The sequence below is a fragment of the Lissotriton helveticus genome, chromosome 7 (genome assembly GCF_964261635.1).
Source record: "Lissotriton helveticus chromosome 7, aLisHel1.1, whole genome shotgun sequence".
In the NCBI taxonomy this organism is placed as follows: domain Eukaryota; kingdom Metazoa; phylum Chordata; class Amphibia; order Caudata; family Salamandridae; genus Lissotriton; species Lissotriton helveticus.
Genome location: NC_136068.1, coordinates 473,685,085 through 473,700,265, shown reverse-complemented (window position 1 = coordinate 473,700,265; position 15,181 = coordinate 473,685,085). Strand labels below are relative to the sequence as shown.

The following is a 15,181-nucleotide window of genomic DNA, read 5'->3' as shown; positions in this document are numbered from 1 at the left end:
CCCATATTTTTTGCTAGATTTGTTCATAAATGGGGTGTTGTTTGGACGGTTAGCCCTGAGAATGGAGCACCTGTTCTTTGGGAAAGATTTAGTGTGCAGTGACTTATGCGACAAAAGTTCTCCAAAGTCGGTTGGAACATTTTTAAATATCTCAATTATTTACATTCAAATCTCCTTATCTGCATGAACTTGAAAATGTAGACTTTTAAATTCAGAATAGGTTTCCATCACAGTGCCACTCATCCCTTAGCGATATCTTCCTTTAAGAATGCGGAAGGGATGTGCAGCAGTGGGTCATAGATGCACTGTACAAGAAAATATGTTTTACTTGATTGGCGGTATTTTCTATGGGACTGTCGAAAAATATTAAAACAATTTTTTTAAAGTATACTATAAGATCAAGATTGGGTGCATGGAGTTTTTTTTAATCAAATGTAATCCTCGCACATAGCTTGTGCATTAGCAAGATTTCTAACGGTTTTATTAGAATGTGTACCTTGATTGTTTATTGATTGGGCTCATGTGGTTATAATGTTTTAATATCCTTTTAAGAAGTCTGTATTCTTATGATTTGTATAAATTCTATTTTAGATGTTTAATAAAGCTTGGTTTTATTTGTATTTTTAACTGGGATAATAAATCATGTTTTTATGTTTTACAAGCTTGTTGCTCAAATAAACATTATTTTGACGGACTAACAAATGTCTTTTTTATTCCTGTCTATTTTCTCGCTATGGGAAATTGCATTCTATCAAAAGTCTGAAAGACACTCACCATGAAAGTCAGGAGTTTTGCACTGTTGGCATCACGTACACCTGATGCAGCAGGTGTAATGGCGTCAGGAATGCTAGGGGTCCTGTGCAACCCAATTATGGCTATTTTTCAGGACCTTAGGCCTCGTCAGTCTGATATATCTTGGTGCCTGTGGCACATTGAACACAGGATCCACATCTGAGAATACCCATCACACTTAGGGCATATACGGAAATAAACAACAAAGTTATGGAATGAATCCTTAACCCTTTAAGTGCTGCCGTCGGCCAACGGTCGTCACGGGCACTACCTCCCCAGTGCTGCGTGCGACCGTTGGACGTCCATTCAGCACTGGATAATGGACAGCGCAGCACTGGGGAGGTATATTTACGAAGCTCCTAAGGTGTTAAGTCATCTCAGCCACTGCCGCCCGCCTGGGACTGCATTTCAGTTCAAAGATGGATGCGTATCGCAAGAAATTACCAATGGCTGAGAATAAGTTAAGAATGCCATCCATCACTTTTTGGTTCTGCTCATAAATTGGACATACAACTTGGCTAAGGTGGATTAGTGTTGTGCAGTGTGGCCTCACACATGTGGATTTCCTTCCTGCGTGACCACAAAGATGACAAGATTGACAATGCTAGACAGTTTGGGAAAAGCAGCACAGCCGTTACTAGTCCTGAACTAACACATTTAGGAGTGAAGGCTGCTGTCCTGCAGTGCTACATGTTTTATATTAGTTCTTGGGCAGCACCTTGCTAGAAATCTCTCCTCTTCGTGCTGCTGCGAGTGGTTAGTGGGAGCTGCATGGGGCAATGGCCAGTGTGCCTCTAAATAAACACACACCCTTGCTATTACTTGCCTTTGTTCCTGCATCACGGTGATCAGGCATCGCGGATGGGTCGAATGACAGATGGAGATAAGATTTCAAGTGCAGAATTAGTATGCAACCACCCGCAGTAATCGATAAACAGTTAGCTCTGATGGTACTGTGTAAAAGTTGCATGCAGTTCCCTTTGCTGCCCCTACGTCTGTATTTTTTATGCTGGTGAGTTCTGTCAAATAAATTAGTATTTGCTCCCCAGGCGATGCAAGATTTGTAGTCCTGCTTCTCTGTTTGTGTGGTAACAAATGATGGACAGAATGCTGAATTAATCAAACATTCCGCCCCCCCCCTCCACAAGAGAAATGGGTTAAACCTATCATTCTTTTGCTCACTACGTTGGACCCAGTCATATGCAAATCAGTCTTGACCTTGCTCCTCATGGGAACAGTCCAGCCCAAACTGCTAAGCTGGGTCCTCCGTGGACCAGAAACAAGCACCCTGGGAGCAGTTTCGGGGTAACATCCCTCATGAGCCAGGCAAGCTTGAATCCAGTGGCACAGCAACGTAACCACATCTGGGCATACCCATCCCTCTAAGGGCAAAAAGTGGTCTGGCAATAAAAATGATGGACGGAATGCTGAATTAATCAAACATTCACCCCCCAGTGAAGAGATCTGGGTTAAATCCATTGTTCTTGTGCTCACTACACCAGGCTCAGATCTCGGTACTGGGGTGAATGTTTGACATTGTTTAACATTCTGTCTATTAATTGTTCTTTTTGCATTTGTCACCCCGAGTGAGACGGGTATGCCCAGACGTGGGTCCTGTGCTCACCATGCCACTGGAGTCAAGCTATCCTGGCTGCTGAGGAGTGAAACGCAGAAACCAGTCCTAGGATGCTTGTTTCCGGTCCAGGGAGGACCTGGCCTGGCAGTTCGAGCTGGACTGTTCCCATGGGGAGCAGGATCAAGACTGATTTGCATATGGCTGGGTTTAAACTAGAATGGCATGGGGAGCAAAAAAAAACGATAGATTTAGGCTCTGATCTGTTGGGTGAATGTTTGACATTGTTCAATATTCTGTCCATCAATTGTTCTTTTGGCACTTCTCTATTTTTGGCATGTCCGAGTTTTTGATGTGTATAATCTGGTCAGCACCCTATCCTAGAACCCCCTGCTGCACTGAAATTGCAGTGAGCCAGAAAACAAGCACACCGTATTGTTCTTTCCCATTCTTTCTACAGACCTCAGCTGCAGGAACTTGAACGACAGTAAAATATGCCATTTACAATGCCCCCCCACCCCCATGCAGCAGCACCCCTGTGGCTCTCTCTGGCCTTATTTTCTCATCAAAAGCTACAACTCGGTAGCGCGTTTGGAGTGTGGCACTACTCTGGTTTTGATAAGGGGCCTTTTTTTCTGGCATTTTGGCAAATAAATGTTTTAGCTTTATATTTTGTATTAGTAGTCTTACTGTAATGGGTAAAATATGATAATGCTTCCTGTGGTGGGGCTCATGCTAATGTAAATTTATAAGAGCCTCATTCAGGATGACACTAGTGAGGTTGCACCTACCTGGTGGTCTATTGCTGCAGCAACTGTGGCAAGAGACACAGAAGGCCAGGAATAAAATGAAGACTAGAATGGCCCAGGTGCCTGTGTACCGCTTCTGAGACACCCAGAGATCTGAGGGGAGTAAAGAGAGTGTCAGCTGATCACCATTCATGAAAAAGATGTAAATAATTATATCATGCATGATGTCATCAATGATGATTTTAGTGATGTAATCTGCAAGAGTTAAGATTATGACCCAGATTTCAGAGGCCTTGCATTGACCTGGTGTTTAAACAAAAAATTGGTTCTGTCGGGTAGAACAAGAATATATTTGGAGATGCTATTAATGGAATCAAAGGAACATGAGGGGGCTCTCTAATACACATACAATTACTTTACTTCTTCACACTTAATGAATAAGACATAGGATTGAAGGATTTCGTGCAATGTTGTTTATATCATAATTACCTCATTGGATTATATATACATTACATATGTAGACTGTCAAAACAAAAACACAGGAAGCATCAATATAAAGTGTAAATGGGTGACATAAGTGCATGGTGCTTAAATGGGGAACATTATGTACAGTGAAAACAGTTCTCTATATACAGGCATTGGGGTAGTCCAGATATAAGATCATTCAATGAGGTAATTATGATATACACAACATTGCACAAAATCCTTCAATCCTATGTCTTATTCAGTAAGTGTGAAGAAGTAATTCTATGTGTATTAGAGAGCCGCCTCATGGTCCTTGGATTGCATTAATAGCATCCCCAATTATATTCTTGTTCTACCCGACAGAACCAATTTTTTGTTTAAACATTACTTACCCAGGTTCTGAGGGACACAGGGTTACCCATTTTTCTTAACTCCTATTGACCTGGTGTCACACAAGGCAATGTAGAGGGTTTCAGTGAAACTTACTAAGCCGCGCAAAACCACCTTGTGTGGATCTTCTTGGCTTAGTAAATACAGAATAATTCAGGGAAGCGCAAATCGCGGACTTGCATTATTCTGCATTGGGAAGGCATTCCATAGGTGGAGCATGCCATTCCCACCCATCCACCCATGGATTTTACCTTCTGCAGCACACGTAGAAAGAAAAATGCCCATGAGTATTGTTTGTGGACAGGAATGTGTCCATTCATGCACAAAACAACCCGGCCTGTAATGCAGGCACCCTTGCACCCTGGCTTAAAGGGTGTCTGTGTTAGCCCTAGGCAGCACTCAGTCAGTCAAAAATGTTTATTTTGGAAAGTTATTTCCATAAAACATACAGCAAGCAATAAGTACTTGTTAAAAATAACATAAGATTTAATATAGTCATCACATCCAAATAAACCCAACAATCATCTCATCATGTTAAAAACCTATAAAAACGATCTCTTCCTAACAGCGGCTCATAGAAATCCTGCACAAACAGACAAGTACGATCTAAGGATAACATCTGTTAAAACATACAAGCAGATCTTGCCAGCGCAAAATTCAAACATTTAAGCAGCGAAATTATACATTTGTGACATAGGTTGCTATAAAAATCACAGAAGAAATTACGTGAAAAGTGTGCGGTGTTAAAAAATTATCACTGCGACAGGGGGGAAGGTTCACCGCCAAGGACTGCCCTTTGGAAAAAGCAAACAGCTGATGTGTCAACCCAAAATGAAAACTGGCTCGACTATAACAATGATAAAAATTACCAGCATAGATCAAATAGAATCTCGATATCTAGAGTTGTGTTAAGCAACACAAAAGCCCTCACCATACCTTTTTGCAATTCTAGAGCCTCTCTATCAGATTTTCTACGAGCAAGAAAATGATCCTTAGTCCAGATTAAATCAGATTTAGCTGAGAACAGTCAAAGTTCACCCACAATTCATGACCATATAAGACAGCAGACCTACATTTAGCATAAAAAATCATCAATAGAGTTTGTATAGGTTTGCTGACAAGCCTAGTGTCATAATCAAATCCTGCCCCTACAGTCCTCCTGAGGAGAAACCGTTTGGCAAAGATCAGGGAACACCAGGTTCCTTTTCTTGTCAAACAGAGCCCCAAGATATAAAAACAAGGGGAGCCCAGTAATTTCTAGCCCACTATCCTGTGTTTCCTGCTCTTTGTGGATCTAAGGGCCATGTCCGTTACATGTGATTCCACAAATAATTGCAAGGTCGAGAGAGGCTATATGTTTCACAAAAGAATCTCATAATCGTGAAAGACCCAAAGCTGTCCTTGCTATAAAGGACCGCATCATCCCCGTACAGGAGAACAGGGATGTGTCGCTTGCCCATTCGGGGTAGGGCATGGCCCTCTCATAATAATTTGCTCTTGAGTTAATTGATATATAATGTGAATAGAAATAGGGCCAGGATAAAACCCTGCCTGACCCCCTGAGTGATCGTAAAGTGTTTTGTACAGTCCCTAATCCTGCTAGACCTTACACACACAGATATATTTGAATGTAAATCATACAGGACATGTACAATCTCAAGTTCAAACCCTAAGGTGACCATCAATAACCAGAATTTGTTTCAATTTACACATTCAAAAGCAGAGGTGAGATCTATAAAAGCCAAGTGAATACTCCCCTGCCTCGCTATGGTACAAATATTAATGTTAAAATATAGATTATGGGGCTGAATAAAGGTACTTCTTCCTTGACTGAAACCATACTGGATATCAGAAAGAATCGATGTTGCTCTATCCACACTTGAAGGCGAGTAAGGAAGACCCTCCCTACAATATTAACTGTGGAGTCCAATAAATATATTGACCTATAACATTTCTGTTCTATGTTATCTCCGTTTTTAAAGATGGGGATAGTCACAGAGCTTGTGATCCCCGTTTTAACAACCCCATTCAGATACACAGTAGGCAGGGGTGCTCACTGATTAGCATTCAACTTAAATAAATCATCAGGAAGCATTCAACTTAAATAAATCAGCAGGAACCCCTTCAGGGCCAGGAACCTTATTACCGTGAATCTAACCTATAGCATCCCTGACTTCCCCAAGTTTGAATCTAAGGTTTGAGTAGACCAAGACAGCAAAAGAGTCTGCACTCGTTCCCTAAGAAGTCTTGACCCCATAATTGGCACTGAAATAGGACACTCAAATATCGGGGAAAATAAAACCATGGATGGCCGATAAATCATTGCTAGAAAAAAGGGTGGTTGGCAAGTTCCCAAAATTTGGAACTGCTTTTCTGGAGACATGCTTCTGCTAGGTCCTCCCAAACTCCATGGCGCAGTCTTTCTTTCCTGTTTTTAGTAGCTGCTTTGTATATCCTCTTGCATTTGAAAACCCTGGCAGCCATTCTATGTGTGGTATTGAGGGCCTGTACCAAATCATGATTAGCCCTCAAACATGCATGATCAAACCTTCAGGGAGAATCCCTCCGCCTACTATCCCCCGAGCAGTTAGCATAGCATATACAGTGGAGCAAATGTTAGAAGAAGCAGCCACCTGGCGTTCTACAGATGGATCTTCCAATAGGCATGTCACAAAGTCCCCATAGCTATTCTTGACCAACTGTGATGAAAAAGGAATAGGACAGATCGTCTTCCAGCTAATCCTTCTTCCCAAGCTTCTATCACCACGTCATTGCCCTTCAAAATTGAATGGTGGGCAGAAGTACCAGCAACATGCCAAATTAAGGAAACCCTAATTAGATTGTGATCGCTCCAGGCCTGACTAGTGATGACAAACTTAAAAATGGGAAATAGTGGGCCGAGAGAACACAATCAGTGATGGTATCTTCCCCCCTTCTCATCAATGATGGATTGAAGAAGTTATGAAGATCAGCCCCAAGGCAACTCCAACCAAATGATATGTTAAGATCACACATAATGTCATTCAACAACTCTCCCCGTGGTTTAAGCTCGAAATGCAGAGTGACCTTCCGCCTCGTTACTTCGAGCCATCTCACAGTTTTTAACACAAAAATGCAGATTGAAGTTACCCAGGTTGATCACCAGAATAGCCAAGTTAGACTTTATCCTGAATCAGTCTAAGCAGTCCCAAAGCCCAACAAATGTACGGAGGTCTCTGCAGAGGTGTTACAGTTGTAAAAATTCAACAAAAGAACCTTATTAGAGTTAGAAAACAGAAACATAACTCCCAGCAAGTAAGCCGAGCCCATGTCATAATATATATGATGCCGCATAGGTCATGAGACACTAATGTGGTCAGGCCCCACTCTGCCTGATGAGACAGGGATGGATCGGCTTGGGAAAATAAGAATTAAAGCCCTCAAGCAAAAGCCCATTATAGACATCCCAGGCTTCCTGACAGCACAGAGTGTTAGAGTTATAAACAACTTTAACTTTAACTTGAACACTTCTAGCCTTACATTCTGTGGCTAGTGTCGGAGCCCATCCTCTGTGTATGTATGCTGTGGGCTAAGATCCAAGGTGCGAACTGTATCTCAGTCTACACCCTTCAAGATTGCATAAAGCAGAAAACGGAACCTGCTAGCAGTCAAAACTTCAAACCGATCCAAATTTAGTCCTGAGACTACCCTCCGATGTTGTAAAGTAGGGGCATCGATCCTAGTCAGAAAGGGATAACAGAAGGACAAGGGATAGACAGAAATATTGAGTCCCACCACAAACGAACGTCAAAGCCGAAAAAATCAACCAGCACTCTATTATTAAAGTTCACCACCACACAGTCCCCAGTTGCCTTTTTCTGTTTTTGGTCTATCTAGCCCACTTTCACAAAAGGAAAGGCTTTTGGGGGAATGTCTAAGACAATATTACAAGGGGTATAGTTTGAACTCAGCTGCAAGGATAAATAGAAGACATTAGTTTCCGTCATGGGACTCCTAGAGCTCTCATCTATAGAGGGCAACACAAAGGGTCTAGGCATAAGCTATTTCTGGCCTACTATGCTATAACTTTGGGTTGGTTCCCTTCTTGAGCTTGTTAATTGCAGATAGGGAGGAAATACCTCTTTCCCTGCCAGGTTGCAATCAACGGGAAGATCATCAGGGAAGGGGGACTGAGAGAATGGCCTCCAGTTGCCACCAAGGTTCCACAGGTCCTTTCATGCATTATATATCTCTCCCATTGATATGCGGGAACATGTCATGATAGATGGTGACATGGAATATATCAAATTCATACTGAAAGGACAGTCATTGAGACTAGAGTAACAGTCCTCCATCTTATGGTTAGCGGTATATGATAGGGTATAGTTAGTGTTTATATCCTGGAGACAATTTTATGTAACAGGATACATTTTGATTGCATTTGTTGACTGATGAGTATGGCTCTTGTGAGTTGCTACATGCACAGGATGAGTAGGGATCACACTAGGTATAGCAAATATTTTGTAAGATACAAAATTCTCTTCTAGCATGCCAAGGACCTTGGAAGAAGGGCAAATGCTTCTATTTAAATAAGACATACAAAGGAATAAGAAACCAGCGCCCTGTCCCAATTCTCACAAGAAACATAGCTCCTTAATATATAAATCCACATCCTAGTCCTGCTTTGCTATGCCTATGGATTGATTCACATGTAAAGTTTTCCAATGCCCTCGGCGAGTTTGTGCTATATATAAAGCTGCGAAACTGAATATGTTTCCTCTTCTTAACCCTTATCTTTTTTCCTTCTCCACAGGAAGCAAGGAAAGTTTCACTCTCACTTTACATTTCAGCTAGGTGGGTGGATGTGCTCCCATCAGGAGTATAGCTTCCATTGGTGCAACAGGTGCAGTGGCAGCAGGGCCTACAGCCTCGAAGGGCCCACTGAATCCTGATTATTGATGTATTTTGCAATTGAAACATCAGCCAGGGGGACAATTTCCTTCTTCTCACTAGGGCCCTTGGCACACTCACGGTCATGAGTGCCAAAATGCATTACAGATCATGTTTATTCACCGTCAATGAATGGCAACTAATGTTCTATTTCAGAGAGATGGCATTGCCTTCTTATTGAATGTCATCTATTTGTTTAATTGTCTGTGTGTAACAGTCTAACACTGAATGATATCTTGGCTCGTGTGCAAGGCACAAGAGAGTGTTAGAATGTCATATGGATGTTTATCATGTAGAAAGCTAGCGAGACACTGCCCTCTGACTAACAACTCCGGCGACAAAGTAACTTATAAAAATAGGCTTACTATATATCTTCGGAATATAAAAGTGCTTGCAAAATATACATCACTGACCAAATTGACAATGCTGGAAACTCTTTTAAAGAGCTTTTTTAAGTTTTAAACGACTCTGTAAATCCCCAGGCCTGGTCTCAGACATTTCAACCCTCACAGGAATTATGCAACTCTCTTGCTGACTTCTTTGAGATTAAACTCACAACAATTTACCAAAACGTTACCTCTTCATTGAGTCAACCTAAAACTAAACTGAACTTTAACACTCCTTCCAGGGAAGACAGGCACAGCTTGAGAAAGTTTAAAACGTTTCTATCTTGAACATATACAGAGTGCCTTACACAAGGCTAAATCTGGTCCTCCTGATCTTTGTCCGGCAATGCGAATCTAGTCTAAACAGATTGAGCCAGCTATTAGATTTCCATTTAATTGATCAATAGAGTCAGGGACACTTACCATGGCCTGGAATTCCGCACAGATTTTGCCAATTAAATAAAAAAGGCCAATTTAGATCCCTCAGTTCTCACAAAATATGAGCAAATATTCTTGCTCCCATTCCTGGGCAAGCTTTTGGAAGGTCTTATTAACAAGCAGCTGTCAGTCTACCTGGAAGAAAACAATATCCTGGACCCTTCACAATTTGGGTTAAGATCAGAGCACAGAACAGAGACAGCCTTGGTTGCTGTGACCGACTCCATAAGAGGTTCTTTTAATACTAACATTCCCTCTATGCTTGTGTTCTTAGACCTGTCCGCAGCTTTCGACACTGTGTCACATGATAAGCTGCTGTAAAGACTAAATGAGATAGGGATATATGGGACAGACTTGGAGTGGTTATGTGACTTCCTGGAGAAAGATCTTAAGTCATCTCACTGGGTGACTTTGACTTTAAGTCATGGACCATGCTGATTGGCAAAGGGGTACCCCAGAGATCTTGCTTGAGCCCCACCTTGTTCAACATATATGTGGCCCCTCTTGCCAAATGCATTAAATCCTTTGCCTTTGAAATCCTCTCTTATGCTGATGACACTCAGCTGCTTATCTCCTTCAATAACAAGGTGGATAAAGTGAAGGAACTCTTCTCCAAGTGGATGAAAACGATAGCAGAATGGATATCAGATAATTACCTTCAGCTCAATGCTGAAAAGACAGAGATTATGCTGTTCGGTAAAGCCTTAAAAATTTGGACTCCCGATTGGTGGCCATCAGAATTAGTAAGTACACCTATCACTAGTCAAGTCGTAAAACTTTTTGGTATTAAGTTGGATCAAGCTCTCACAGTGAAAGAGCAGGTCCTATCTACAATGAGCACCTGCTTCCATATGCTGAGTTTATTGGTGAAAGCACTTCCTTTTCTTCCGCTGGCAGCCAGGAAAACCTTGGTGCTGGTTCTTGTTGTTAGCAGGCTTGCTTATGGTAATGCTCTTTTGGCTTCTGCCAATGAAACATTACTCTCTAAACTACAGGTAGTGCAAAACACAGCTGCATGGTTCATTTGTAATCTCCCATCCAGATTGGCATCTACCTCTCTTATAAGAATGTTACACTGGCCAGAAAGAGAATTACATTTAAGATTTGTTGCCTGGCCCACAAAGCTTTAGTTGGGAAAAGGACCAAGCTATCTACAGCAGAAGCTTAAACGCTATCTCCCTGTAAGGAATTTGTGATCAATGAATAAAGAGCTACTTACCATTCCCCGCATTCCTCGATCAAGATGTGGAGACAGATCTTTTTCTTTTTTGACCCCCACCTTCTGGAATCATTTGCCTTTTCACATTCACATGTGCACTGATTACACCAAATTCAAGAAAGTATTAAAGGCTCACCAATTTTATTCTTGATCTCTGGTCTGTTGTGTCCATCCTTAATACCGAAATACCCAGCTGGGGTGATTTGTGCACAATAAAAAAATTAATTAAATAAATAACATTAGTTTAGTATGTGTTGGACTTGATTACGACGTGTTGGATGGGATGTGCGCAAATGTCTAAGTGCAATAGGGTGTTCAGTCATCCCAGCTGTTATGCGATGCATAAAGATGTTGCATTCAGAAAGCTTATAAAATATCACAGATTTTTAACTAGATGGTTTAGAACTGACTGGAATATTTGTGTTTCATGCAGCTGTGTATGAGCAGATATGAAAACAAAGTAACACAAGGGGTCTCCTGGTTTGAAGTAGAGCGGGAACAGGGCAAAAAAGCCAAACAATTGACAGATAGCCCTCCTCCTCTCTCAAGAATATAATAAATCAAACATTTTTCTTCATACTCATCATCATTATTTATTTATGGTCCTTGATAACATATTTATGGACTTTATGTGGTATTCAATTTTACTGGGTAATGTTTTGTATGTATATGCCGTCTTGAAATAATGAAAGTTAAGGCAGGCCTAGGCAGCTTTCAGTGCCTAATTGATTTTTAAGTTATCCAGTTGAAGGGTGATCTCGCATTTGGACTCCCAAGAATTTTATCACCTAGGAATATTGCTTCTACTGAGAAAACCCCAAATGTTGGACACTAGGTTGTGGTTAATTGCCCCACCAACATTTGGATTTCAAAATCCATACTTTGTATCCTGAGGAAGATGAACGAGTATTTGGTTGCTTCACCGAAATGCACGTCGCCATGGACTCAATATGGAACAGTGATTGATAAACAACCACAAGGGTTATCACAGTGTACCAGGAAATAAAATTGAAAATAATTAATGTATATGTATTCAATTAACGAGGGGCATCCCATGGGGCGTGGCTACAGCGCCGACCGGGATGGCTGCGTGAGCGAGTTGCTCCGCGCCATGCCCCGTCTTTTCTCCTGCTGACCGTCGCCCGAGCTGCCTGGCGGATGGAATCGTGGTCCGGGGGGCTGGTGACCTGTTGAGGAGCGTTTGGCTCCGTCGGGACCCTGGCCGGTGGCCGCGGGCGGACCTGGTGCTCGGCTCGCTTGGCGAGCGGACAAAGCCAAGATGGCGGCGCCGACTGCCTGAGAGCTCCGGGAGCGGAGCGGTTTGGGGCACCGGTGCGGCTATAGGCTCCTGCGGAGCACTTGTGCGGCTGTGAGCAGAGCGGGGGCCCATCGGAGCGGACCCCGCGCCACGGAGGAGACCGGCGGAGAATTGCCGGCGTGTGCGGCGTGTGTGGCGCCCCTCCCCCACCTGATCCTGGGACGGCAGAGGAGCGGAGCCTGCACTTGCGCTGTGCCGGCAGAGGCACTGCTGGCCTGGGAGGCCGCCCACCCACTGGCTAACCCGTCCTAAGGGCCAACGGGACGCAGAAGTGGACAGTGAGCTGGTGGGGCGCTGGGGGGGCGGCCGCCCACGGCGCCTCACCATCCAGGGGCCCCGGTGAATTGGAGGTGGCTGTCGGCCCGATCGGAGGCGGGGGTCCCGCCCGCTGGACAGCGAGGACGCGCCGGGCTGGTGGCGTGGTGCTGAGCCCCACGGCGCATAGTGTCTCGCGGGGGCCGGTGTTGCCCGGGGCCTCGCCTGATTCACTGGCCGCCCCTTTCATGGACTCTGCCCCCCCTAGCCCTGGTGAGCCTTGCGGGTGTTTCCTGAGTAACTGTGGGGCACCGTGGAGCGCACTTCCGGACTGGATCTGGTCGGCGGATTGTGCGTGGGGTGCAGTTGACGCCGCGTGCCCCCGCTTGTCCTGAGGATTGGTGAGCCGCGCTCGTGGGGGTGCTCCGCTGGGCGTTTCTGGTGGGCCTCGCCTTTGTCCGGAGGGGCTGCTCGAGTGGCCGAATATCTGCATCCAAGATGGCCGCGCAGGGAAATGGCGACGCCGAGCCGTCTGGACAGGGGAGCCGGAGGCCGGAGGACGTGACTGGCGGCTTCCCGACGGAGTCCTCGCCGCAAGAACAGAGGCTCAACCTCCGCCTTGACGCAATCTTAGCCGCGATAACCGCTACGAAGGAGGAGCTGCGCCTGGATATTGCGCAGGTGGCGTCCGGGCTCGGCCTGCTGAGGGCGGACCACGCCAAGCTCTCGGACCGGGTGAAGTCCAATGAACACCTGCTCCAGGAGCTGAAACCAGCGGTGGTCACGGCGGAGCATAAACTTGATGACGTTGTCCATCGACTGGCGACTTTGGAGCGTAGGGTGGAGGACGCGGAAGGTCGCAACCGCCGGAACAACGTGAGGGTGATGGGGCTTCCGGAGAAAATTGAGAAGGATGATGCAGTGGCCTATTTGGAAGACTGGTTCCGCACTGTGGTGGCGCCTGAGGGCCTGTCCCCCTTCTTCTCCCTGGAAAGAGCGCATAGGGTGCCCGCGAAGCCTCCCCTGGAGGGCCGTGGTAGGTAATAATGGGGTGAACCCTTACCTCATCGACCTGGGTCAGTACAGAGTTATAAAAAGAGGGGTGGTCGATTACAAAACAGTTAAACACAACATTACTTCAACAAAGAGGTACAACCACCAAGTACGTGTCTTTTGGGTTGTATTTAATCCAACTATTCATAATCATTTACTGCAAATAAACATATATCATATTTCATATTCATACAATACATGGTAAGTCTTATATCGTTATTCAGTCGGTGCTCGGTGATTATCAAATCAGAAAAGAAATATAAAGGGGGTGGGGTGTGTTTGGAAAAGAATAGGGGACAAAGAAAAGGAATTGTGTCCATAAACAATTCTGTCCTATTCACAGAACATTTCTAGTCATATTGCAGATCACAGTTGTTCCCAAGAAGTACACTATACACAGGAGCTAAGTTTAGCAGGTTTGGTAGGGTGTGTATGTGTTGAAAATGTTGTCGACGTTTCGACCCCCAAGTTAAGGGCGGGTGGGTCCTCAGTTTGGGGTCTTCCTCAGGACAGTTAAAAACAGTGATAATGAGCACCTAGGAAAACAAAAATGTGTGTCACTAGACGGATATAATTAAATTAAATTCATAGAAAGGGGGGCAAATTGCAAGGTGTACCTACATGCCCAGGCGTTCCGGTGATGTTCCCTTCTGAGTTGGGAATCGTGCCTGTGGCGTGGTTCTCTGGAGAGAATGAATTGCGGTTAGGAAGGATAATTTCGGCAGGACGTGATATGTTAAATCAAATCTAACAAGAGAAAGTGGACTTACTTTGTTAGCCCGTTCTTTGAAGAGCAAATGGTCTCTTACAAATGTAGTGGATGCCAAGGTACGGTCTGTCCAAGGGTGGGGCAAGCGTCCTCCATCCAAAGGGCAGTGGAGTTCGACGTGTAGGTGAGTTACACCGTCTGGAAGAGCACAAAGAGAATGTGTTCCTACGTATATTCCCTCTGACAATGTGAAACTAGTTCAATTGGAGTATGAGAATCATGACCACATCCAATTACAGAGGGCCACTATCTCATATGACATATTTAAAAATATTGAGAATGTTTATTTATTTAGTGGGAAGCCCACACTAATCCATAATAAAACCCGTTGGTGTGCCCGCACAGATAAAGATAGGCAACGGACTAAGGGCGGTGGATCTATAAATGTGGTGCTCTTATTGTCCAGTTGTGGCAACATTTCGAAAAAGTTACAAAAAAGTGGTAGAAAAGTGAACGCCGCCTAGGTAGACCGTGAGCGTCTACAGTGAATTCTCAAGAGGCGCGGGGCGAGTGTACCTGTGTGCCTCCTGCTGATAGACTCACAATGGCAGTAGGTACCCGCATGTGAGTCCATAAAAATCGGTCACAAAACGGCAAGCAAACATTCACAAGTGGGCCCGTGGTCTAATTACAAAAAAGTGCAGGCAGACATTCATACTTGGGCCCGTGGGTGTGCCCGCATTAACTACGAGTGGTGAACGGATAAGGAGGAACTGCTCACTCAAAGAAGATTACTTCCTGGAATCAGATCTCCTGATCAGGAGACTAATGGATAGAGGGTACCCGAGACGACTGGTGACGAGAGCAAGAAAGAGAGCTTGGTACAGCCCGAGGGAAGACCTCCT

The 15,181-nt window shown here is 44.3% G+C and overlaps 1 protein-coding gene across 2 annotated transcripts in view; it reads right to left on the bottom strand.

The window, feature by feature from the left end:
- LOC144768631 (uncharacterized) overlaps nucleotides 1–15,181 on the bottom strand; it is a 1,076,067-nt gene that overhangs the window by 151,429 nt on the left and 909,457 nt on the right. For both annotated transcript variants that reach the window (XM_078652440.1, XM_078652441.1), the window contains one exon: nucleotides 3,157–3,267. In XM_078652440.1, coding sequence (XP_078508566.1) covers nucleotides 3,157–3,267 — 111 coding nt within the window. The remainder of the gene's footprint in view (nucleotides 1–3,156; nucleotides 3,268–15,181) is intronic.